We start from the raw sequence: 27,251 nt of genomic DNA on the forward strand, positions 1-27,251 counted from the left end.
GTAATAGCTGTTGTTCTACTGGTCATTTGGTATGTTCTGGGCGCATATGCAAATAGGGTGATGATAGTGTGTGGTACTGTTCTTGGATTTGTCATCATTTGCGCTGTACTAGTGGCCCGTAAGCTATATATTAAATAATAAGATTTTTCATAAATATTTTAAATATGCATTTCTTCACAGTTGAATTCATGGACTTCCAAGATTCTCATGCCTTTACATTAATTGGCGCTATTCTATTTATTATCTGTGGCGGAATAAGTATCGGAACGATGCCTGATTATGGTGACGGGAGGGTTACCTGCCTAATCGCAGGAATTTTATTCTTTTGTAATGGCGTAGTTTTTCTAGTTGATTTCATTTTAGAAGTTAAAAATAACTCTGGCGGCAGGGCCTAAGGACATGCGTACATAAATATGTATTGACATAGTTTTGGCATTCAATTCACTGCGAATATTCAGAATATTTGAAATGATTAGATGCACGGTTTTAATAAATACATTTATTTGATTCCGAAATTAAACAAATACAGACGTTCCATGCGGAGACACGTTTTTATACCTTTCATGAGCATGAAATGGTATTATAACTTTGGTCCGATGTTTGTAAGTACCAGAACAAAAAGAGATAGACCCATTAAAATGTATACTTTTATGATCAGAACGTCGAGCTGAGTTGATTTATCCATGTCCGTCTGTCCGTCTGTCCGTCTGTNAATAATACAAAGTCTACTGAGAAAATCGTCAAAATCTATGCTGTATAAGCTTTATCTCCTATAGCACTGATTGTTCAGATACCACTTTTTGCGATATATCTCCTTTATGTACGAAACTAAACCCAATAAATTGTGTTACCGGTTTACATACCGATCACATAGCGGTGAAAATCACTTAGATTGGTGCCATATAAAGTATATCTTCCATACCTCTGATTGTTTAGGTGCGATTTTTTATATAAGTATGTAACTCCTCTATCGATGTATGCAGATGTATTCAAACTCAGTAATCTGTCAAACTAAAATTTGCAGATGTTCATGAAAGGTATGAAGCCTTCGGCATAGCCGAAGACAGCGCTGCTCTTGTTTTCATCATAAAATCGTAACCTTTAGAGTATAAAAAAGTGTATGTGAAGAGAGTTGGTTAAAGCATGATTTTTATCATGGGTTAAAGTGTTTCCTCTTGGAATAGAGAAGGTCATAAGAGGTTGATAAATACACATTAAACTTCAAAAAGAAAGTACGTTATGACTGTAGAGCGCTCGCTCTAAACATAAAAATTTATAGATGTATATAACTTTGCTTGTTGCTGACTAATTGCCCAACAAAAGAGTACTGATTGACCGATCTAAACGAAGAAAATTTATAGAGATCTAAAAGTTTAAAAGAAGGGGTTTATAGAATATGTTTTCATGTAGAGTCTTATAAAGCCCTTTTAGAATATACATATGTATGCTCGTTATTCGAAACCCCTTTAAGAGCACAGTCTACGTGTAATGCCATGTAAAAAACATGTTCCCTTTAACTTGGGATTTTGTGTTATCCAAAAGGCAAACTTCAGAATTCTCTTTAGGCAATGGGTGTCCAAACTTTTTGTTTCCCTGGGCCCTATTGAAGGAAGGCATGGTGTTTTTAGCCACAATTTCAGTGCCATAGCCAATACCCAAAGTTGTCACTTTCTATAGGATTAATACTACTATTAAGGTGTGGTGAATTTAGGTGTGGTGAATTTAGCTGTGGGGAGTTAAGGTGTGGTGAGTTGAGGTGCACATCTTAACTCCTCACACCTAAATTCACCACACCTTAATTCATCACAATTAAACTCCCCACAACTAAATTCACCACACCTAAACTCACCATACCTGTTAAGCCCACCACACCTAACTCCACCACACCTCAACTTTCTCACCACACCTCATATCACCACACCTCAACTTACCACAACCTTATGTGTGGGAGTTAAGGTGTGGTGAATTAATGAGTGGTGAGCACAGGTGGAGTTTAAGCGGAGGTGATATGAGTTGAGGTGAGTTAAGTTAAGGGGAAAATTACCAAAAATTAGAATTTTGCCACATTAAAGTCAAAATATATCATAACAGCCAATTTCACGAGAGCAATTTAAGGGAAAAATTATTTTAATGTTTGAATTTTATATGGAAACTGACAGAAAATAAAAAATTATTTTCTACTTAAATTGCTGGTGAAACTGGCTGTAAAAGAGTCAACGTTTACTCTCTGTAACGCAAAATTTTTTTGAAATTTTGTTGGCCTGTGTAATCAGGTGAACTTTGTCTCATTTTTGTCGTAAAAAAATAATATATTAAAAGTTAAGAAATTATAGGTATTTTTTTATTAAAATAATAAAAAAAAAATTAAGATGTAATGGGTACTTTTAGCTCAAAATAATTACATTTTTTTTAAGTCAAGAGCAAATCGTAGTCCATAGCGAGAGAGATACTTTTTCGCTGTCTTTTTGATTTCAATATCCAAAAATAACTTTTATTTACAGTCTCTGCATATTTAACAGCTTAAAGTCTAAATTAAAACTAATATCACATAATTTAATTTGTAGTAGTAACAATTTTTCCAGTCCAACAGCACCTTTACTTATATTAGTACCGATTCAAGTCGTAGGTATTTTTTGATGTCTCCTTAATCACTGGCACTTCTCGGCGGCTACAATGAGCATGGAAGTAAATCATAAAGAATATATACGTAAATAAAATAAAATGCTGAAGAAATTCAAATTCACATAAGCGAATACGAGTAAAGCAGGACAAGGGTAAACATGAAGAAAATCTATTGCGATGACTCCAGTCAAATGAAAGAAAAAAACAAATGTAAAAAACAATTTTTGACATGGTGAATCTATATATATAAAATTAAGTGGCAAAACTTCCTGTTCGCATACTCCTCCTAGACGGCTTGCCCGATATCAAAGAAATTTTCAGGGGTGATTGGGGTCTGTGTGGACGGTGCACATAAGAAATTTCATGTGGGTATCTTTGCACGTTTTGCAAAAACAAAAAAAAAAGAGTAATTCTGTTTGGCTTTACGTGTTTTTTTCGGATTTCTATCATCCTAGACGGCTTGTCCGATTNGGTAACAAAAAATATGATTGAATTAGCACACGTTTGAGGAAAGGGTGCGATAGTAGACTCCAGTTATAAGATTATAAATTAAATTTCCAAAAGAAAGTGTGTACTTTACATATTTTCTAATTACCTTCGAAAATATATTAATTAACACCCACACTCAAAAAAGTAAACAATGCTTCATATATCGAATATTTTTTTTAGATCTTACTTCATAAAGCTCTTTAAATATATTGTATAAATGAGGTCATATGAGTTTTGGGAGAGGGTTACAACACAAAAATACATTTATAGCGCAGCGAAGCACGCCGGGTAATTGCTAGTTGTGTATAAAATTATCTACGAAAATGTTAATAAGTAGCATACTTGCATTTTTAAGGAACTGCGCTATTTTAAATAACTTCACAAACAAAATTTAACCCATACTTTTGTGACTGTTCAATGGCAGCCGTGACGGACGCCCTGTGAGATTCTGTAAACCTTCATTTTGTTAATTATACCCATACAAAATTCTATTTTTATTATTTTATTTGATAAAAATTTAAATTTTTATTCAAATTATACAAAATTAATACACATAGTTTTTCGTCAGTTTTTAAATACACAAAACTTTTCTATCTTGGTACAAATGCATAATCTGTAAAAATGTAAAAATATAAAAAACTTTGTTTCAACCCAGTATCCAACTTTCTCTATGATTTTTAATGATATTCTCAATTTTTCCACATCTTTTCGAAACTCCATTTCTCCTTTAAAATTTGTGTTTTACTTCACTGAGTTGTGAAGCTAAACTCGTAGTTTTCCTTGCTCGCCACACTGAGAAAACATTCAGCTAAATATGTTTCTCTCAACACAAGATTTGATAACTTGTAATTGTCGTAAATAAACTTCTTTTTTTTTCTCAGTGTAGTAAATTTAAAAAACGCAGCTTGTGTATTGTATGGAGGTATGCATTTATATAAAAGCATTCAATTCTAATAAGACAGACACAAAAGCGATACCAGTACATTTTTCGCAAGGAGATTTTTTATAAGAATTTCTTCTTTTTTTGCTCAATAAATATGTAGTATGCGAGTATATATAATAACAATTGAGTGTGAAAGTGTGTATAAGAATTTATGTGGTTATGTAGACATGTACATTTATAATCTATGTAAAATGTGTATTTGTGTTACTCTGTACGGCAACATTTACATATATGTAGGTATGCATGTAAATATGTATGTTTATGCAAAAGTATTACATATTTTATCAGACAAATTGTTGTGTGACATTTACGTTCGGCAAATAGAGAGTGTATCCAACAAGAAGACTGCACCATTGATGATCATCAACGAACCAGCTGCGAGTGCATTTCGCTTGCGTTCCTTGACCAGGAAGTTCGAGTTATCATGCCATTCATCGATGATAAGGGCACCGGAAATCACGAAGAGAACGCATCCAATAATCGAGATGAGCGCATTAAGACGCTTCTCCACAATCGAGTTGAGTATGTGTCCTAAAATATACAATATAGTATTCGTTTTGAATAAAAAGAAAAAGAGAAAGAAGGATTTTAGTTAGCAGTAAAACTTTACAAAAAAGAGCATTTTTATTAACATTTTAAGAATATGTAGTTATTTGTTAAGATTTTGATATTTGCCCGATCATCTTAGAAATTTCAAAATTAAATTGGCCTAACAATTTACCCAACTAACAACTAACTAAGATTCTGACTCAAAGTCTGTGAACTACTACTTAAGTATTTAACGTGCAAAGTAAACCTTGCTTCAAGAAAATAGTTGGCCTTACACATACATATAAGATAATAAATATTTTTTTTTGCCACAATATTTTATATACTCGTAATTGAATAAGGATATTTTTTCTGCAGAAATCCGAGCTTATATTTGGACTTGTGGTAACCGAAGCGGCTTTATTTTTATCAAAATCAATGCAATAATACAATGGACCGAAATTGAAGAAGAATGGCTCTACTATTATAATTTTTTTTTTAATAAAAAAAATCTAAAATTTGCAGAATATTAACAATCACGACAGGAAAGTTCTTCGTCTAAGCTGCCTTAAAATGACGACTGGAAATTGGTGCTTTTTCGGCGAAAACAGGAGTTATTATAGCTCTAACGGTTCAGACAATTTCTTCGACCCTTTTTGAAAGGAGAAACGTTGCTTGATTAAACTCTAGGATCTGAAAGATAAATGAGAACTTAATTCAATTTTCTAAAGTTGTGCAAAATTCGTGCAAAAAATTAAAGAAATATCTTTTCAACAGTTTTCGCATACGCTTGGACCTTTTACCTAAATATTCCAAAAAACAAAACCACAGGTGCTACAAAAAGGGCGGTAGGAAGAACCGAGTTCAAGATAACCGGAGTGTATTAATATTTAGCTTTTCTTGGCTTATGATAGCTAAAGTTTAAGCGTTAATTCTTTTACATACATTTGTAAGTATGTGTGACTTAATAAAACACCAAATACTATTTTACTCACCAATCAGCAGTACACCGCAAATGATAGTGAAACCTCCCAAAGTACCGCAAACAATCAGCGGTCTTGAGGAGAGGTCGCCAGAGGTCTCCCATAGCACAATGCAGGCGATCGCGATGCCCTACAAATAAATTGTGGTAAAAATATTTTTATTTTTTATGTACATATTTCGAATTACTTAACAAGCATGAATTAAATGAATAAAATTGCAAGCGCATATTAATGAGCACTTTGAATAAAAACACAGTGATATATATACATATGTACATAAATTATGTGTATGTATAATTGACTTTAATCCCTTATCAAAACTTTGGCACATTTTGCACGCTCACTTATTTGCGAGCTACTATTTATATACATACATACACGTTTATTAAGTTTACATATTAATATACATGCATACATACATACATACTTATGTGCGATACACTTTAACGGCGTAAAATAACAATTGAGTCAGCAATAAATATAACCGCAGTTATTATCATTAATGCAGCTGTACCCTTTATCGCATTACGATCCCTGGACTGCACATTATAATGACTGGTCCAACGCTCAATAAAAATGGTGCCAGAGGCAATGAACAATACGCTTACCGATTATTGCGCCAAGCAAATGACCTGAGAGGAGGGTAGGGAGAAAGGTATGCAAAAGTAGGATTGTAGGGGAGAAGTACAAGATAATTAGGTTCAGATTTCAGGGAGTCATATCATATTTATTGATAATTACCAATAAGTAAAACGCAGCAGATAATCAAATAGCCAGTTAGGCTGCCACATACCAACATCGCTTGGCTCGAGAGTACGAGAGGTCGTTGATAGTTTCAAACAGGGTAACTGTTGTTAAAGATGAACACCTGTACAAATTGAAAGGCAGGAGGCCGGGAGGCTTAATATACCCAGAATTAGGCGTACATTTGTGTAGATGATGAGAAATTGGACGTCAGCGAAAGTAGAATAGTTTCAGTGGCCTTGAAGGATTCTAGGTCAACTAACGATTACACAAAACAGGAAAGAGAAGACAAAATTTGATAGGCAGACCCTTTGAACAAATAAGAGACAAGTAAGACATTTACATTTGCAATGTTATTAGTATAGCTGGCATTATCAGCGACGAGCTGTAGAGGTACTAGTGGATTTTGATAGCATCGGCCTGCCCAGTAGAATGTCCACCAATAATGCTCCTATAAGGAAGTGCACTCAATTTAAGCGAACGCCGTTCCCAGGCAAGATTTTCTCAATAAAATCCTCCTAATACTAAATCAGCTTAACCAATTTTTGCCTTTATTCTTCGGACATTCTTTGCAAGATAAAAACGAGTAGTGAATGGCCACGCTGAGGGCCTATCGTTATTTTTCTAATAATGTGACTCATTTCCACTTTGATTCATCGCTCAGTAAATTTATCATCATAACAAAAACTATAATGGCAATAAAATAAAAACGTACAGTAATATTATCCAGACGTGATTTGCATACCGAAATCGAAATAAATATAATAACAAACGTGAAAAAAGCGAAAATTCAGCACACTTACTCCTCTACAAAACAAAAAAAAAATCGGTCCCAGAAATAAACACGCAATTAATTTTTGTTTCACAATGCATTTTATTGCCTTTCGGCGAATTCTCAATTACACATATTTATTTTGAACTTGAAAGTCGTATAAGTATATACATATTTATGTACATATGCAGATACATAAATATACATATATGTACCCACATAAATATGTATTGAGAATGACTACATTATGGAATTTCAAGGGCAATATTATTTATCCTAGGTCACATACAAATATAAAATAAAGTTTTGTAATGAATTGTCGATGGATGAATTGGGCTGAAATATGGACTTTACCATTACGTTCTTAAGAAGAATAGAATGAGAACGAAACTTTCGGAAAATTTTCCAAAATGAACAAAATGAGAACGAAACTTTCGGGAAAGTTTCCAATGAGAACGAAAGTATCGAGTACTTTTTCAAGGAGGATCAAATAAGAATAAAAGTCTGGGGAATGTTGTGCTAGAGAACAAAACGAGAAAAAAAGTTTAAGAATGAGAGGGGAGTCTGCGTGTTGGCATGAAAAATCGTTTCAGTGGTTGATTGTTTATTATAAGTCACGGGAAATCTGGATCATTTCAACTTCCAGATTGTTTATCATTAGGGTAGACTGTCCATTTATGGAACACTTTTTCATTTTTTTTGTGGAAGAAAAGTTCGTGTCTTAAGTCTTTCGTTTACTTAATTGCCAGATGTATCTTTCAGTTCTTTTTTGATTAATTTTAATATTTCAAACATTTCAAACTAATGAAGGCTATGTGACAAATTTTGTTATCGCTTCCGTTCTTCGCGAATACTTCAGAGATATTTGTTCCCGTTTCGTTATCTGTACGAAAGTTCCCAAGAGTTTAGTGCCCAAATTGTTCTTCGAGATAAAGTTCCTTAGACTTTTGTACCCGTTTATTTCGTTTGCAAAACTTTCCGGAGAATTTTGTTCGCATTTTGTTCTCTTTGGAAACGTTTCACAGGGTTTTATTTTTATGTAATTCCCACTGAGAATATTTTCGACAGTTTTGTTCGCATTTTGGTTTTGGTTTTGAAGCATTCTTGGGAACAAACCTATGAGAACAAAATTTAGTTTCGATCATACCTTTTGTTCTCGGTTTCTGGTTTGAACGATTTCAAGAAATTTGATTGAAATTGAACATTTGAAAGGCGGAATTGTCGAAACTTATCCTTCGAAGGTTAGACAGTGGTGGAAACAGGCCTCTTTTAGAATTAGGCAAAGAAGATACCTATAAACTCACGACAGTTTCCGTTGGCTTACCCTTCAATACTTTCTGTCATAGATGAAAGGACTGGGGCTTTTAAAGAGACAGTCAAACACTTTCTGTACGAGTGCCCAGCCCTCGCAAGGATGCAGCTAAAGACATTGGGCAAAATATTCCTGCAGAATATTTCAGAGTGCAGCTGATTATCTCTCTTTATAACATACTGAAATGCCGAATGAGAGTTAGCTCGTCACTTTAAAAAACGGTCCTAAGATTTTAAAATACATACATTAGACTGGTTCAAAAAAATACAATTTTTTTTTCAAATCCATTGTGAAATATTTTCGGGGCAGCCCCTAATATTAAGATTAAGTGGTACCTCATAGCGAATTTCTACTTTCAATTTAAATAACACAGGAAAAATATTTTTTTCATCTTTGCAATTGCGTATCTCCTTTTTAAGTCAACGTATCGGAATCATGGAAGAAAATTGAAGTCTGTAAAAAAGTTTTTTTTATAATTTGTATACAGCTCTCAAGAAAAGCGAAAAATTCATAAAAAAAATTTTTCGATAAAATTTTCTTGAACCACGTCATGAAAATTTCAAGGTTAGCGAAAAAATATTAGTTTTCCACTTCATAATTTCTTTTTATCAATTCAAGCGACTCTCGATCATTAAAGGCTTTTCCATAAACATCTAGCATCTATTTCTTTGTCAAAACACTGTAAATTTGGGTAAAATGTTTTTTTTTTTTACCTTTAAAGAAATCCTGACTTCAAAGTTTCTACTTTCAACTCCATTATAACGTTTCTTTGGTTCGTTCTAAGTATATGTTTTTTAATAGTCATTCAATAGTTTTCCATAAATTTTAGAAATGCACTGTCTTAAGAAAAGGATGTTTGCTTTTGACTTTATTGTTTAAAAAAAAATTAGTAAACTCGGAGTTTGTTCCAAATCGTGTATCATAAAATCGTTCTAGAATATCGGCTCAATGGCTACTGGAAGCTGTGCATCGATTGAGCATTGAAGGTATCACTAAAATGGTACTCACTTTATAAAATTGGGTGAAAATTTTCTCAGTAATATAATTGTTATAGAATCCATATCGTCTGCTCTGGATTCGTTCAAGACAGTTACTGTCTTCTTTATAAAACACAAGATCTGGACAAAGCTGACATAAGGACATATATGTATGTAAAATTTGGCATTACCCGGAAACAGCTCCGATTGGGTGTTTCTGGAGAAATAATTTGCTTGGAGAGTTCCAAAAAATTATTTCAAGAAAAAAGTAACTGCAAAAGCTTGGATAAATGTGTATTTAACAATTTTTCCCTAATTATTCTGCACAATATTTGTTGGTAAGAGTGCATACATACATACATACATACATGTGTATAAATTGCTTAAATGTTCGCATTGCATTTTTATGTTGTTCAGTTTTTATTTATTTGTTATCTAATTAAAGTTGCATCGCCTTTTGCTGCATTACATCATTGCTATTGCAGGCGGGCGATTGTATTTCATGCCAGTTCAGCGACTCACTCACTGCCTCTGGCAGCAATCAATCCAAATGCAAATTAGTGATTCATTCAAGCGTGAAATTCCAGCAATGATAACATTTTTATACTCTTTACGAAGTAGGTACATACATACATATTCATGCTTGGTCGAATGTAATGCGAGCCTTTAATTTTTATCGAAACGAAATGCATATATTTAGCATGCAAATGTATGTATGTATGTATGTACATTAGGGTGGTGCGAAAATTCATTGAAAAAGTAAAGTCGAAACTTTTTTGCTCTCACCCACTATAATTGTTCTATATCAAAAAAAATTTCCACAATTTTTTATTTTGAAATCAAAAAATATTTAGAGGTCACTCAAAGCGCCCAATGTTTTCCATGTATTTTATATGGACAAAAACACTTTTCGTAGAAATCGTATAGAATTCTTGAAAATCAATACTTTTCGATAGGAAGACTCCTATGGGTTGAGAGCATTAAAATCCGAATTTACTAATTTTGGAACACCCTAATATGCATACACACATGCCTACGAGCACATATCTACTTCTCTGTAAATAAAACTTTATACAAATTAGATAAAGTGTGATGTAGCAAAAATTTGATAAAGACAAAGCTGTCTGGTTATGCAAATTATTAACAGACGAAAGTTGAATTTCTCAATTTTTCGCCAAACAAAGGGATTGGTAAGGTGAATTTTGTGTTTAAAAATTCAACAGAAAAAAATCAGAATTAAAACTTGCGTGGTATTTGCATAAAAAAGTACTCATGAATTTCAGAAGAGCTTTAGACTCAATTTAATTTCGTGAAATTTTATGCCAATGTCAGTTTTATCAAATACATTAAGTGAAAAATTATGAACAAGAATATTTAATCTGATTTGTATTTACTTATAACACTGCGCAACAGCCATTTTAGGGACTTGTTGAAACAATGGCAAAGCGTTGGAAATCATGCATGGCAGTTGAATCCAAAGAATATTTTGCTCCGCCACATCACATTGTACAGTGGGTTTGAAATTTGGCCACAAATTCAGCATTCACGTAATTTTTTTATTGACTTAAAATGTCAAATGTCCTTGCCTTTGTCTTCAGAGACCCCCAGTAAAATTTAGCGAGGCATTTTTTGGTAGAACATTTTAACCCTTAACTCAAATAACAATGAGTCTTTATAACCCATAGAAATGTATAGGGTCCTATCTAAATTTGAGGTTGTACTCCATTTTATAAACGTATATGTACGCATTAATAAATAATTTCGCATCTTTTTGACCCTTATTTGAATAGATTTATTATAAACGCTGGTAAGCGGGTTGAAAAAATTTACCAAAAATTGTCTCGATGAATTTGATATGGTTTCTGAACGCAAGAATTCGATTTACATATTATTTCTTATTTTACACACACATGCATTTAGGTTTAACAACAAGAACACACTAACAAAGAAAACAGAACATTAATAAAGGAAAAAAAATAAATTAAGTATATAAAAATTAAATTAAATTATAAAAATATGTTTCCTTTAAAAAAAATTAAATCTAAAGACCGAAAGAAAATAATTTTTAAAACAGTAAAAAATGTTTAATTAAGTTAAATTAAAATAATAAAAAAAAACGATTAAAAAACCAAAAAAGTAAATAAAATAATTTTATAACAATTGAATGAAAATAATAAAAAATCGTTTTCTTTTAAAACAATAAAATACAAAAATTAAAAGAAAATTATATTAAAAACAAGAACACACTAACAAGGAAAAAAAAACATTAATAGAAGAAAAAAATAATTAATTTTCTAAAAATTAAATGATATTAAAAAAATACTTTTCTTTTTAAAACAATAAAATCTAAAAACTGAAAGAAAATTACATTAAAAAAATATACGTAATTATGAAAAACATAAAAAAAAATTTAACCTAAAAATGAAAAGAAAACTAAATTCAAAAAGAAAAAAATTAAATTGGAAAAAAAGAAATATAATAAGTTTCTAAAAATTAAATGAAATTAAAAAATTGCTTTCCTTCTAGAACAATAAAATTTAAATATTAAAATAAAATAAAACAAAATACAAATTGAAAAAAAAGTAAATTGAAAAACAGTATTTTTCTTTTTAAAACAATAAAATGTAAATATTAAAAGAGAATAAAATTAAAAATTAAAATAATTGATTAAAAAACATAATCAACTTTCAAAAAGTTACATTAAATTAAGAATTTTTAGAGATACTTTTCATTTGAAGCCAATAAAATTTTAAAATCAAATGAAAACTAAATTTAAAAAACAACAACTAAATTAAAATAACAGAAAAAAATCCGCCGCCCGAGGATTCGAATTTCGGCTCTCTTGAATGCACGCCAGAGCTTTGCTCACTCGGCCATTGCGGCTGTTGGAGCAGCGCGAGCAAAAGGATTTACTTGTGTATGTACATCTCCATTTGGAACAGTGATGCTTTCTGTGAAAAGTTGGCAAGAGTGCTTTTTTTATGAGACTTTCGAGCCATTAAACAAAGTTTTTCAAACTATCTTACCTACTGTCTTCCAATTGTCGTAGAAAAGATTTGAATTTGCTGAAATTGCTCTGCTAAACGGAGGATTTTTTCATCTTCACTAAGCTCATAAACCTTAAATTTCAGAAATTAAAACGCACATTTCGGGTGTTTATTTTACATACGTAAACATGCATTAAGTAAAACAAAAATTAATTCTGCGAAATTTTTGTTATTATAAAAGTTAATGGGTGATTGAGTTTGTGTGTTTTTTTCTATGCATACCTACAAGATCAGCTCGATTTTTCATAGTTTATTTATTAAAATTTATTTTTACCAAATTTATCATCAGTTTACTATACAGAAATTGTTCACTGGTAAACAGAAAATTGCGTTCGCGCATATACAATACTAATGGATTAAGTAAATTCTGTCGTAAATAATACTCAATATTCGGCCAACTGTTGACAAAACATTTCCTTCATTATTTACCTGTTTATATTGGTAAAATTTTGTAGTAATGTATACAATAAATATTGACGCAGAACAATTGACAACAATTTATTGCAGACGAACAAAAAGGATGTTGCAGCTTTTAATGGCGCAGTGGAGTTATTGTATTCCTTCTATGCATAAAAGTACTCTTATTTTATTTCACCTTTGTATTACGCTTACTCAATACTATGTAGAAGGCCTCATTGCCATACATATGTATGTGCGTAATGCACCCATGCTGCTTAGCGGGTGTGTGCCTGTCAATTAGCTGTCAATATTGTTTGCCTGACATTTGCTGTCATAAATCAATTAAATTAAGTTGCTATTAAATAAATGCTAATGGGCTATTAGTAAAAGTTTTATAGCTATTTAGCAGCTATTACATTCAATTTAATCTCTTTAGTTGGTAAGCAAGGAGCTAGTAAATATACCTACATACATACAAGTGTGTGGTTCGATAACTTTATTAGCTTGTTCGTGAAAAATAAAAATAAGTGAAATTTCTAAAAGTAATTACAAGAATCAAATCCCCTGCAACCGGGCGCAAAGCTCAAGGATATAAACCTTAGTGAGTTCTACTCAGTTTACAAGAAATGTAGTATTCTTAAGAATGCCTAAAACGCACACTTTGAATGGAAGCCTCTCAGTAGTCCAGTCTGACACTTACTCTTTTCGATAGGGGCAACAATTTTTTTTTGATAAGCAATCGAATGCAATACCAACGTTTATAACTTAAGACAAGAACTTGGCAATATTTGCACAAATATTTAAATTGGATTCTCTACAATTGATAGTAAATGTTGACAGCACGAGTGCCGATATAGGTATTTAAATAATTTTAATAAAAAGATACTTAATGAAATTAAAACCAATAAGCAGTTGGGTGATGATTAATTGTTGCTATATGCGACGTCAGCCCTAAAGTAAAAAGCCCTCCTAATTGATTATAAAAATGTTATCATGAATAGAAAAATAAAATTAACTAAAAATAGACAGGCGAAAGTTACNCCAGGGAAAGCGCTTTCTGATACACATTGCAAATCGCAGTTGCCTTTTTTCTGTTGAAAAACTTCCAAATAGCGCCGAAGGCCGAGGCCGAAGATAAAAATTCAGCCGACAAAAATTCGGCCGAATACCGAAACCAGGCCGAACCTTCGGTCGGACACTAGTATATACGTATGTATGTATATGAACTAAGATCTTATAATCAATTACGTGAGATATCACTAAATATGGCGAGACACATTCAGCCTTATCGAACACTTTTCACTTTTCTTTTCCATGTATTCACTAAGGCGCTTTTGTTTTCGCACGAAACTCACGATAAGGCTGAATATAAATACATATGATAAAATAAATAATAGCTAAAATAAATGTACTAAATAATGGTGTTGCTATTTCCGTTTCACTTATATCCATATCTTTAGATTGATAGCAGATATTAAATACACCACACAAGCGGCTTGTCAAGCATACTTCAAACCTACTTTTCCCATTTCGCCATACATGATGCAAACATGGCTCGTTTAATCAAAAGATTTTAATTTTCGCTTGAATTTCCCTCAGGCGGCTTGTCAAACCTTCAAAGACCCCCATCCATTGCTTGAAGCAAAGTGATATTTCGTTCTGTTTGTCAAGCCGCTTGTGTGGTGTGTTTCGCTCTTATTAGAATTAAATATTGGGGCATATTCATATGTAGTCAAGATAAAGTAGACTCTAAAGTTAGTAGCTGATTTTTGACATAATTTCAATGCAATATCTGTCAACAAAGCTGCTACTAACTTTAACGTCGACTTTATTTCGACTATGAATATGCCCTACTATTACTATTTGGCAAAACCTGAGTTTCAAGAGTAAAACCATAGAGTTTGAGGCATACGGGTTAACACAATTCCGTACTGCATAGCTCCTAGCACCTTCTTCTCTACAAACATTTTCTGAAGGGATAATTTTAAAGACCGAAAATATCCATCAAATACCAATATTTTTTTTTTACATCATTGCAAAGTCGTTATTTATTCCTTTTAATTTCTTCGATCGAAAATAAGCGAGCGATTTTTATTTGAATTTTTTCAGTCAAATTTTATTTTTATTTTGGAATTTAATTTATTTTTCTTTGATCATTTTTGACCGTTTTTTATGACCGCTTTAAATCTTTTATGTTCTACAACATTTAACCTGGAAATAACGGTTATGACATCACGATTTTTGTATCGCAAAAAAAATAAAAAAAAAAATCAGTGAAATTGGATCGAAATAAAATAATCTGCCTTATCCTGAGTTTCGCCNTAAAAAAAAAAACAGTGAAATTGGATCGAAATAAAATAATCTGCCTTATCCTGAGTTTCGCCTGAAAAAAATTCACCCGAAAATTTGACATCCGCCCATAGTAAACCCATGGAAACCAAAAGTAAAAAGTGAACCGGTTCGGGGAAAATTAAACTCATGATAAGGCTGATTATTATTCTAACGGTTAAATTATGATATTTTTTATAAAGCTCATAACCGTTAAGTTCCTTTCATGAATTGAGGAAGGCAGTCAACTTTTTAAGGAATGCATCAAAACATGAGAGTTGGTGAAGAGGTATTTTGCCGGGAACCCTTAGGCCCTGCAAGCAGTGGTGGTTCACTCGAGAATGGTCAGGGAATGTCTTAAATCTGTCTCATTTGTTTTAAAATACTGTCTTATTAAGATCACTTCCGTGTTCCAAGCCACAGCGACATTGCGGGAAACAAGATGGTTGAAACTAAATGGAGAGAAGTTGGAGACATATGTGACTACTTATGGTTGACTCTTGGACAGATGAGCATCATGTGAGCTCAGCTCAGCAAGCGCTGGGAAAAACCTATAACTTGCGTAATTTCAAGATCCATATATTTGAAAAGCAACATCTCTCGCTTTTGGGTCTTCTGACTGGGAATCTTACTTGAACTCTTCTATTGCAGTTGCCTGGAGGATAACGAGATGGAATCACCTTCGCCTTCGCGAGCCTAAGCTTGAAGTATTTTGGCTAGCACTTCCAAACTAGCCCTGACGAGCTCTAGGGCTTGAAATTAGCTGCATTCATAATCGTCTCAGGGTGTTTCGTCGATTAGTCGTTCGTGGTAGCCGTTAAAAAATTTACATCCCCATTGATGGCGCTTAACTGGAACCGAACGACCTGGAGACTTCGCATTCGCTGTACACTATACGAGGATAGTGATCAGACTTACGTATATTATTATTGGGTGGATATTCAGAATATTAACACCTAATAAATGTTATAACTGACAACACTGCCAAGAGATGATCCCCTTGAGGATCACATTCAGTCAGTTTAAAAAAAAAATGATGTCATACACTCGATAAAAGTAAGCAGATGCTTGAACAGCAAGCAATATAAAAAACTGAAATAAAATTTTTATAAAACTGTACTTGCTCAGCTGCGTAACAGTAAATACCACACCCGCATTTCAGCAAGGAGCACATGCAAATTTATATACATAAGTATAGGGTGTTCCAAAAATGATCCAGCTCATTGACATCAATTGTTTGTGATTTTTTAGTCTTTTTTCAGACAATTGGTACTACAGGCTTTGGAAAATTTAGTCATGGAGCGATACTTAGTTGAACAACGCGTAAAAGTGATCCAAATAATTTATTTAAAATGGTTGTTCTGCAAGAAGTGAATTTCGCACATGACGTAATTGATTCGGTCAGCATAACCGGCCACCTTGTTTGCAGAAACTGGGTCGGCGCAAAGCGTCAAAACACCCGTGCGTTTTTTTACAGGTTGTACCACCGAAAATATTGCTATTGTGGACCAGGCCGCGACAACCTCAATTCGTCGTCGTGCACAGCAATTGAACTTTTTCTAGCCTACAAAATTCAATTTACATAGGAACTGAAGCCTAGCGACGATTTGCAGCGCCATATTTTTACCAACTCGAAGCTTGGGAAAGAGGGGTTGCTCCTATTTAAAATAAAAAAAAAATCGTCATGTTCAAAAGCCAAACTGCCACATTTGCGGTTTTACATCAATGGAATTCTGGTATGGGCTATGCCAAAAAACCGCAGCCGATTTCATACATAAATGCCATAGACTAAAAAACATGAAGAAACATGATGAAACATGATCATTTCGACAAGTTTTGTTGTCTTTTATTTATTAAAATAATGCGATCTTATGAAGTCACCCTATATATATACATACATCCAAATAAACATATGTACATAATGAGACTTGCATACAAATGAAGTTAGTTCAAGTTCACATTTACTGCTCGGCACGCTGTGATCTTGAGTATGATTTCACTGATCATTCGTACGGCTGCAAAGCTCATAAAGTTTTATACGAGTACATAAAGTGTTTTTTATTGCATTGCTAATACATTTACAGTTTATTGAAAGACAGAAATTTGCAGCTTGTATGCTAAACAGGCATTCAATTCGCTTGTTGACTGCTATTTGACTGGCAATATCTGTTTATGACCTAGTAAGTCTTATATAATCAAATATATCATGACATAATAAATATAAGACGACGAACAAATAACAAGAAAAGAAAAAGCAAATAAAATATTACAAAATAAATAACATACAAAGCAGAGAGCAATTATTTCACCGGGTATGGCAAGTAAATATAAATACACTTTTATTTATTTTACTAACTTTCTATCATAAATATTTTATATGTATGTATTCAGAAATAGCACATTCCGAGCCTGCGCTTCCCACTGGGAAAATAGGTAAGCACCTTACGAGGTAAGCCATGTTTTCTTTCAGTTTTTAGTACCAAAATTGTCATCATGACCAGCGTAATCTACTAGTAAAGCACAAAATGAACACCTCCGGCGACACATTACGTTGTCAGTTGCAAAATAACGTGCAGCCGAAGTTATTTCCAAGCACCGAACTACTCCGAGCGACTGCTCTGCATTACACGTAACTTACTTTGTAAAGCGACTCAGAAGTATGTTTGATAGCAAATGTACATTCTAAATTCCTACTTACATAAGGCGGTCATGCCTTTGTAAAAGTAAGGGACGTTCGGCAGGGAAATGGTAATGACTTCCAGGTGAAGAGTAAGTTGCTAATAATTCCCACTGGGTTTAGCCGTAAATAAATAAATTCTTAGAAAAAAACCAAATATTGCTGGCAATGAATATGTTTAAGCGAAAATGGTTTTAAGATTGAATCATTGAAAAATTGATAAGAGCTGGAAAATGTTACATATATCGTACGATCTACTCTCGAATTTAGGGTGTGCGCCAGACGCCTTCGAACGGCGCAGCTATAAAACCCACACTAAATTTTTGCACATTTCCAAGCCAGCCGTTTACTTAGTTTTGAAGAAAATCCAACAATTAGATAGGGTAACTAACTTTAGGAAAAAGTAAGCAAGAAAAAACTAGATCCATTCATTGATCGTGCAAAGGTTCGTGGAGATTCAGGCACGAGGAGGTGTTAATTACGGGCGGTGTTAATAACGACCGTTCTCAGGTCACCGTTGATCTGGCGTTTTGTTATATCGTCTTGACTTATAAAACTCAGCGACCTAGCTCATTACAGATACTTTTCTCTCAGTTGTTTGCAGGCAAGCCCACAGAAAGTTGAACATAATTGATACTTGGCGTACAAGAATATTTGTTTCTCGCCAAACCAACGAAACTAGTGTTGTGCTTTTCTCTAATAGTCGAATATTTGATGGTCTTGTCTCCCCGTCCCCTGAAAGGAGTAATCCTGGACAGTAAACTTTCATGAAACTCACCAAAAAGTTTCTCCAATTGCCTACCTCCTCTGTGCGAATTTGCGGTAGTTGCTCATCCTGAGTGCAGAAAGGTCCTTCTGCACTTGGTCCGTCCATTTGGTGCGTGGGCCCGTTTTCTTTCAGTGTCCATTCATGGGTACGCTTTACTATCTCCATGTCGTTAAAAAGCTCATACTATTCGTCATTCAATCCTTCTCCTATACCCGTCGTCCACGATCTTGCATAGAATAGTTCTCTCGAAAGCATCTTAAACCTTCTCATTTTGTACGACATCATCCACGTTTCTGCGCCATATAGAAGAAAGCGCATGACGAGAGACTTTTCGAGAGCGAGCTCTACTTTTCAATTGCCTACCGAGCCCAAAGTAGCACCTATTGACAAGAGTTTAATTTTCGCTTGATCACCAGGCTGACGTTGTTGGTGGGGTTTATGCAGTGAGGTGTGTCCCGAAACGTGTGTACTCTTTCTACGTTAGCTTATTTTTCTAAACGGGAAAATGCTGCGGTTACATCGTTCTTTTGCTTCAGACCAACGATGTCGATATCATCTGCATACACCAGCAACATCGTTCTTTTGCTATATATGGTGCCGCTGGGATTCAGATTTTCGGCACATATTACGCTCTCCAGCATCATATTGAAGTAGTCGCACGAAAATGAATCACCTCAGAGGCCCTTAAAGCCATTTATGGGGTCGTAGGTCAACGGGTAATACCTGCCCATTTGGCTAGAGAGGGCTTGTACCAGATAATTCTTGGTCTGCAACCAGTTCTCCCGCCAAGCTTGGTGAATATATTGCTCAGCAATGACTGGGAGGCATCGAGGGGCTCCAGGTGCACATATTTCCCCTCAATCTTAGAAGAACTAGCTACCCATTTTCTTTCATTGTTTAGCCTTTGCAATGGTTGGGTAAGAAATCTCTTAGGAAATAAGGAATACCTCCAGCTGGAATTAAAATGGAAGCATTCCTTAACGCTTTTCGTGAAAACGCCAAAAAAACAATATCGATTTGCCGTTTCGCCCAACAAAGCCCCCTATGACAACGTGGGTTAAAAAACAAAAATTGTCCATGGAACTTCATGCTCGCATTTCCTAAAGGTAAGCTTTTGGCAGCGATGTGCTAAAGACGAACACGTGAGCTCTTTAACACCCAACAAACTGCTCCGATTTATTCGCAGAACGCTAAGATCTTAAGCACATAAAAAAAATAAAGGTGGTTTTTAAAGATGCTCCAATTCGCCTCAATTTACTTTAGACTCGTACAGTTATATGGATATATGTATGTATATATTTATACTATTGCCCTTGTATCCATATTTATACAAGTTTTTATATAAAAAGCTGTATGTATATTGAAATCGCGAGTTCCATACATGCCTACACAAAATTGCGACTTTCCGAAATTTGGCAGTATAATATCATTAACGTATAGAGATTAAAAAAAAAAACAAATTAGGTAACAAAGCAACTGGGTAATCTGCATGTGAGGCAATGGAGAGTGGAACGAATTATTTTTATTTATACATTTCCATACGAATAAAAACGACATCTGTAGTTTAGTTAATTATCTATGATTGTACAGTGCAAATTGCAGGAAACTTATTATTGAAATTAATCTTTTTTCCACCTAAACCTTGGCTGTTTTTCTGGCAAATGAATATTGCTGAAATAAATAGTTTTTGATACAAAAAGTTACCAGTCTATTATTCTGCAACTATGTAGTCTGCTGTTCCAATTGCTTAGTATACGCTCTTCTTTCGATGGTTTTACGCGTACGCAGGAAATGGTGGGTCTGGGACTTTGACATGCATGATTGCAAGCACCATCAAGCCGCGATGGGTAGATTGAAATTGATCGATCGAGCTGTAAAGACTAAAACCCTTACGCTCCCACCAAGAAAGTGCACAATAGATCTTCTGAACGCAGTGCATATCTCAACCTATATCTATCTATGTAGGGGTGCCTAAAAGATTTCCTGCATGCACACATACAAATTTCTAGGGTTGGGCGGGACTTTTCCGGAGCTGATACTATTTCTTGAACATTTTTTCTAAATGGAAACAAAGCTAAGCTAGTTTTCTTCCCGACGATAGTTAGAAGTGGAGTGAATTAGCTGAAGGCGTCAGACCTATCAGCTTTTCGTTGTTTATCCAGAATATTTTTGAAAACATTCGTTCATGTCTCGGCAATATGTATGTATTTGTTTACCCTTCTACGGCGACAGCGCTCCATAAAGTTGCCCACAGAGTTTAGCCCTCCCTGGAGAGCAAAAAATTTCCATGTTTGCTTCAAGTCGATTACACTGGTCTACAAGGGTTTTGCGAATAAGACGGGACCTGGTGTTTCCGAACGGATTTTTCGTGCTGAACACGAATCTGGGGTCCAAAACTTCCCATCACGTCACGTTTTCGAGAAAAAAGGGGTTGAAACCCCTAAAAACAGCGTTTTTGGCCATTTTTGAAAAATTGTAGAGCTGAACCCTGACGTGCTACAAACTTTGTATATGTCAGAAATTAAAGGCTAAATCGTGCCCTTTCGAATGAGCCCTATGCCGAATTAATCGCATGCACCCTTAGATCAGGGGGTGTATTTGTGTCTAGGAGTCCAATTTTTATATCCACCATATTCGACCCGTCATCTTAAATTTTTAAAATCTAACTGCAGATTCGTAATCAGCGACTTTTAATATAGTTAAAACCTTGGCATTATTAATTTTCTATGATCGTTTAAGATTAAATTCTTTCTGTGATCAATTTTTCCTGCACCCCTAAACACAAATACACCCCCTGCTTTAAGGGTGCACGCGATCAATTCGGCATAGGGCTCATTCGAAAGGGCACGGTTTAGCCTTTAATTTCTGATATATGCAAAATTTGTACCACGTCAGGGTTCAGCTCTATAATTTTTCGAAAATGGCCAAAAACGCTGTTTTTAGGGGTTTCAACCCCTTTTTTCTCGAAAACGTGACGTGATGGGACATTTTTGACCCCGGATTCGTGTTCAGCACGAAAAATCCGTTCAGAAACACCAGGTCCCGTCTTATTCGCAGAAAAAAAGTTGAAATTTGTAGACCAGTGTTATCGATGGCGGGATTGAATGTTTCATTGTATAATGTATATCAGCAGAGCTATGTTAAAAGTCACTAGGCACCTAAGTAGAGGGACTCCGCAAAGCTGTATCTTTCGCTTCTGCTATGGGTTTCTGTAGTCAACAACCTTCTTCTGAGAGCTGAACTGGTAACGTGTGAAGTTACTTGAAGGAATTGAGAGGCAGACAACTGTGCATTTAGTGTAAAGGCTTCAAATATAGCGAGCCACACTGATGTTGTTGTGAGCCAACTGAGCTACTGGGTGCGCACTATTGCTGTAGAGTCTACCGTGTAGACCATGAGATAATCTGTATAAGCTGGGAATATGGTGGTAGGATTTCATACTCGTGTCGAGTGTGACATCGTCTACAGAAGATGTGAGAGGTGTCAAGCCATAAGTGGCGACTTCCTATCCCCGAAAGTTCGTCTTAACTTTCTGATGTATTGTGGAGAGTAGAGGGTACAGTAGATCTCTAAGTCTCGGTGTTTACCTGATATTAATATCTGTCAATCTAAAAGCCTTTTTCTCAAGTAGATTTTAAAATTTACATATCTGCCTTTTAAACAAATGTTTTTTTGTTGACAAAATGTGCCTTGGATGCCAATGCGGCTAGACCACAACAATTCTTATTGTAGCTGTATATCATCGGCAGTAGAAAAAAAAAATAGTAGAGCATCACCTCTGCAGCTGCTCAGCTTATTGAGAAACTCGAATAAAGTTTGTGGCGTAGCATTTCTTTGCTCATCCAGCGCAGCTTGTATATTATTATTCTTGGTTTATGGCTGGATTTTGCTGCAGGGTATGTACATACTTACTTATACATAAATACAGACAAAAAACACCATTTGCTCTTCTCAACATATTCCGTCTGCTTCCTTTCAAAATCAGACCGGTTAGAAAGAGCAAACAATGGAATAGAAATGACATCATTTCAAAAATGAAGCGTAGCCCAAAAATGAGAAGCACTACTGTATTTTATGCTGGCTAAACATAAAAACCCAGGTACACAGGTAGTAAAAATACATCCCCGAAATTCAAAAGTAACTGAGACAAGAATGGTTATTTTACTTTGTAATGCCGTACGAATTTACTTTGCCTAACAATGATACCACAAAGGTAAGATAATCATATGTAGGTAGCTATTCGAAACAATTGAATTTGTATGGGTCCATAAATTGAAGAAAGAATGTACATATATTTCTATGTAGATATTTATCTACCATACTGAATATGTACAAACATACATATGTACATATGTATTTATATTTGTTCACACACTGCTTTCCAAAAACAAAGTTAATGGATTACGCATACAGAGTATGCAAACGAGAATTGAAATCCAATGAAGCTAATGAAGGAAGTAATGAAAATAACAGCGATGAAATAGAATAAAAATGTTAACAAAAACAAAACCTATACATATTTACATACAGACATATGTAGCTACATATCACACGAATTTAAGCTCAGTTTAACGCATAGCCTATAAATAGCTGCGTGAGTAAGAAGGCGTGAGACAATTGTTACCGCTGACCTCAGTATAATTTAACTTTTAATTTCATTACTACACATTTTATGACATACTACACTTCTTTTTACGCCTTTATTGCTTAAATTTAATGGTGTATTTTTTTCTTATTTGCCCTGTCCAACATACATAAACCAAGGCACACGCAAGCCCAACAGCTTTGCTTAGATACCCAAATGTATCTAAACATGTTGGGCAACACAAATATGTGCAGATTCAATTACGTGCCTAACATGCCTTATTTACATTTACGCACTTAAAAGGATCAATGTGCACATACATTACGGCGGTCCAAGAAGAGTAAAGTCGGAATTTTAATGCTCTCAGCCCCTAGGATTGTTCTATATCGAAAAAAAGTATACCCCTATTTTTTATTTTGAAATCAAAAAATAAGCGCTCAAAGTTTTCTCTGTATTTTATATGGGAAAAAACCACTTTTCGTAGAAATGGTATAGAATGCTTGAAGATCAATATTTTTCGATCGGAAAACTCAGATTCCCTTCAGAAGACTTTCAATAGTAATACCTAGTTGTTTATTTAACAATTTTTTAATACTAACGATTTTTTATTGGTCCGCCCATTGCATTTTCGGTGTTTTTGGTGGACCTATAAATTATAGTTGCTATGAAAAAATGGTTAAATAAATTGAGTGTTATTATTGGGCACCTCCTGCAGAGAAACAGAGTTTTCCGATCGAAAATATTGATTTTTAAGAATTCTGACTCTACTTTTTCCCCACATGCATTTTACACCACCCTAATGTACATACTTATATATACTTAAGCGATGTGGTGAGTATATATAGAGCATAAATTGCAACGCGTATACTTCAAGGATAACAACAAAAAACTTTTACAACAAAAACAGCATTAATGTCGGTAGTCTCAACAACAATAACAACAATAATTACTTTGATGAATTTTAGTGGCACATGAAATTTAGGAAGAAAAAATCATGTGATTTTTTCGTGTTGTTATTTGATGAGCAATCTGTAGTAGGCAAAACTTATAAGCAACTAGATTATGACTAAAAAAAGAGAGAGGAGGAAATACGTGAGTGCGAAGAGCTTGAGGAAATTCTATCAAAAATTTAGGCAGCGAACGGAAGATTCTAGCGGAACACTACTGAATGATAACAGCAATTAACCCAGTGCACAAACTGAACCAGAACGCTAGCCAAAGAAGACGGATGTTTCACGACCCGACTACATATGACAAAGAACAAATATCAATATGACGTCTGAAAAACAACAAAGCTTTTATTGTTGATGCTCTGCCAGCTAAGCCATTCAAAGTGGCGAGGAATTGACAAGGTACGTGCATCATTCGTACTTGAGCAGCATCTAAAAAACAAACAAAATGATCGAATTTACTTGCCAGGGAGGTTAGCCAAAATGTAGAACATGCGAAAGGCCAGCAGAAAGCAGGTGCTACCGATGGTTATGGTTTGGATCGCTATGTATAACGGCTGAAGACGCGCTCTGATCGCAATTTTGGACCATGAAGCAAAATTAGTTGCACAAATATATCGGAAAAGAATTTTAGCGGCAGTTCCAAAGCTCTGAGCAGACAAACATTTCGGTCGCAAACCTTAGACATTCCAACAGTCCTAAGCACCGCCACTCAAAGCGCAAGCGTCAATCAAAAATGGCACAAAACAACGTTCGTTTTGTGCCCTGGAGTATTTTGAAGAGAAAAGTAAGCTAAAAACAAATAACCCAGTGTCAAGCATTTCCAACCACTTCTCTGGGAGCGGGGCATCATCGCACAGTGGTTGAAAACCGGAATTTAATGTTCATAATTCACTGTTTGTTATTAAAAATCAACGCGAACTCTGAGCCACTTGAAACTTGCACTTTATTATACTAAAATTACATTTTTCTAAGAACTAAAAAAATTTAATTTTGGTGAAAATTTTTTTTAGAACATTTCAAATTTTTTTTTGATTTTGTATCGTTTTGAGGGAACCCTACAATTATTTTTGTTATGTAACATTTGTTTACTGGTTTAATCGATTTTCTTCAAAATTGCTACTTTTTCTGCTTTTTCCGCTAATAAATTTAATACAAGGAAATGAAAATTCAAAGATCGGGCTCAACTGGTCTCTGGAAAATTTTATAAGATTTAATTTGAAACAAAAATGAATCAAATGAGTAAAAAATTAACGCTCCTGTGAATTAGGAGCACCACTGTGCATCGGTCGTTTGGAGGCCACAATGCGGGCCAAGGATGGCGCTTTTTTGATTCAATAAAGGTTATTCCTAACCCTCAAAGCATAATCTACGCCTGCGAGAGTATTTCTGCCTTGAAAAGGCTTATCGTAAAATCCATTTGCCATTGGGAGACGTCGTACAACTGTAGGTCCCTCCCTACTTTGTAACAAAAGCAAGACGTGCAACACAAATTGGAGCAGAAGCTCGGCAAAAGTGTAAGCGCCCTTTGTGTTCAAACTTGTCCCAGAAACGCATTTACATGCACAGTTGGCTTAAGAGGGTTTTACATGAGTTCAATGACTGTTTTATAACCATTTGAATTAAGCTTTGAAATTATTTGAAACTTCCGAGTTTCCAAAAAAAACGAATAGGAAAGTGCCGAATAATTTATTCCCAATTTAATAAATTAAAAAACTGGGGTCATTTGATTCGGCTTATTGCGACTAAAAGTATTAAAGCAAAGTATTAAAGGAATTAAAATCCAAAGGACAACCACTAAATTTAAAATTGTTGATATTAAAATTGAAAGAGTATTCACTTACATATCGATTGCTAAACCTAACTCGGCAGCCAGTTCGAAAACGCCCTATTTCAAAAATTTTATAAAAATTTTGATTATAAAGCTCAACATTTTTGTGAAAATTTTTTGAATGTTTCTTAATTCTGTATAAAATTTTAAAGGTTGATATCCTTGGTTCTGGTAAAATAATAAAATAAATAAATAAATAAAATCGTAACCCTAATCATCCAGTTTTGACCGCCATTGTAGATATGTACGTATACAGAAAATATAAGTATGTATATACATATATAGAAAATATGCATAAAATAAAGGTCCTCCTTTGGCTTTCTAACTTTATTTAAATGAAGAACGAGAGAGGCCTTTAAAAGTTGAAAAATCAGAAAAACATGTTTTCGGCGCACAAGAATGTGTATTTTATTTCAAAAAATTAAAATTTTTTATGCTAGAAATTTCAAGCAAAATTTTTACGCTATGTAAATTGAGCGTGCGAGAAATATAAGAAAATGTGCCAAAGTAGACGATTTTTACCATAAAAGTGTGCCAGAAATAGAAATTTTGTGCAAAACACTAACAACAATTCAAAGTTTTTATATACAATCACATATAGATTTTTTTAAGTGAATGTAAAAGTGCAAACTATTAACTTTTTTATTGCAGAAAATTATTACTTTATAAGAAAAAGAATTTTATACACAGCTTTATAAAAATTATGCGAAATTATTTGATATTAACTTAAGTTATAATTATTTAATTAACATACAAATTTATGAATTTATTCACTTATTCATTTGCTAATGCTCCAAATTTCTTCTTTAAATTTCATATGTCTCGCGAAATTCAACTTTTAATCTAGTGTTAATTTATTCAATTTTTCCATATCCATAAAATGTGTTCATAAAAAATTTTAGCTAAATACATTTCAATTATAACAACAGATGCATTTCGAATTTACCAGCTCAATGATTTTCAGCAACAGACGATTGTTGAACTCCATTTTATTTGTTTAATTATGTATTTGCACAAAAGGCTGTCTGAAAATATTTTTTTTGTTTTTTGTATGTTTTTTTTTTGTGGTATATAAATATATTTTACAAGCAACTGCACTTGTTTACACGGCTGCTTATTTTATGTATCTATGTAGATACAAATATTTATTTTATTTTTTGCAACTTCTTTTCATCCACTGCACAAACAACCGTTTCTGCGACTAGCTCCGCTTCGTTCCTGCTGGCGCGATAATTCAGTTCGTACTGATTCTGAAATTCGTGTGCGCTACTAATTTTAGTCGCGTTGTTTGTTGT

The 27,251-nt window shown here is 34.1% G+C and overlaps 1 protein-coding gene across 1 annotated transcript; it reads right to left on the minus strand.

Annotated features, from left to right (window-relative positions):
• Positions 1-3,816: 3,816 nt before the first annotated feature.
• LOC108371504 (uncharacterized) lies at positions 3,817-27,251 on the minus strand. Its single transcript, XM_017627083.1, has 3 exons — positions 26,903-27,251; positions 5,578-5,695; positions 3,817-4,585 (listed from the first exon to the last, which is right to left on the minus strand). Exons 1-3 carry the CDS (start codon positions 26,942-26,944, stop codon positions 4,362-4,364), a joined length of 384 nt encoding a protein of 127 aa, XP_017482572.1. The 5' UTR covers positions 26,945-27,251; the 3' UTR covers positions 3,817-4,361.

This window comes from Rhagoletis zephyria, unplaced genomic scaffold (assembly GCF_001687245.7).
Source record: "Rhagoletis zephyria isolate East Lansing unplaced genomic scaffold, Rhagoletis_zephyria_1.1 Rzeph_scaffold_05034, whole genome shotgun sequence".
In the NCBI taxonomy this organism is placed as follows: domain Eukaryota; kingdom Metazoa; phylum Arthropoda; class Insecta; order Diptera; family Tephritidae; genus Rhagoletis; species Rhagoletis zephyria.

What these genes read in the sequence shown, in the direction of transcription:
- LOC108371504 (XM_017627083.1), bottom strand. Translation starts at nt 26,944, where the DNA reads ATGGAGTTCAACAATCGTCTGTTGCTGAAAATCATTGAGCTG. An exon ending in TGCTGAAAATCATTGAGCTG is followed by an intron (nt 5,696 to 26,902) that starts GTAAATTCGAAA and finishes ATTTATTTGTAG; the next exon opens with GGCATCGCGATCGCCTGCAT. An exon ending in TTGCGGTGTACTGCTGATTG is followed by an intron (nt 4,586 to 5,577) that starts GTGAGTAAAATA and finishes TGTATATTTTAG; the next exon opens with GACACATACTCAACTCGATT.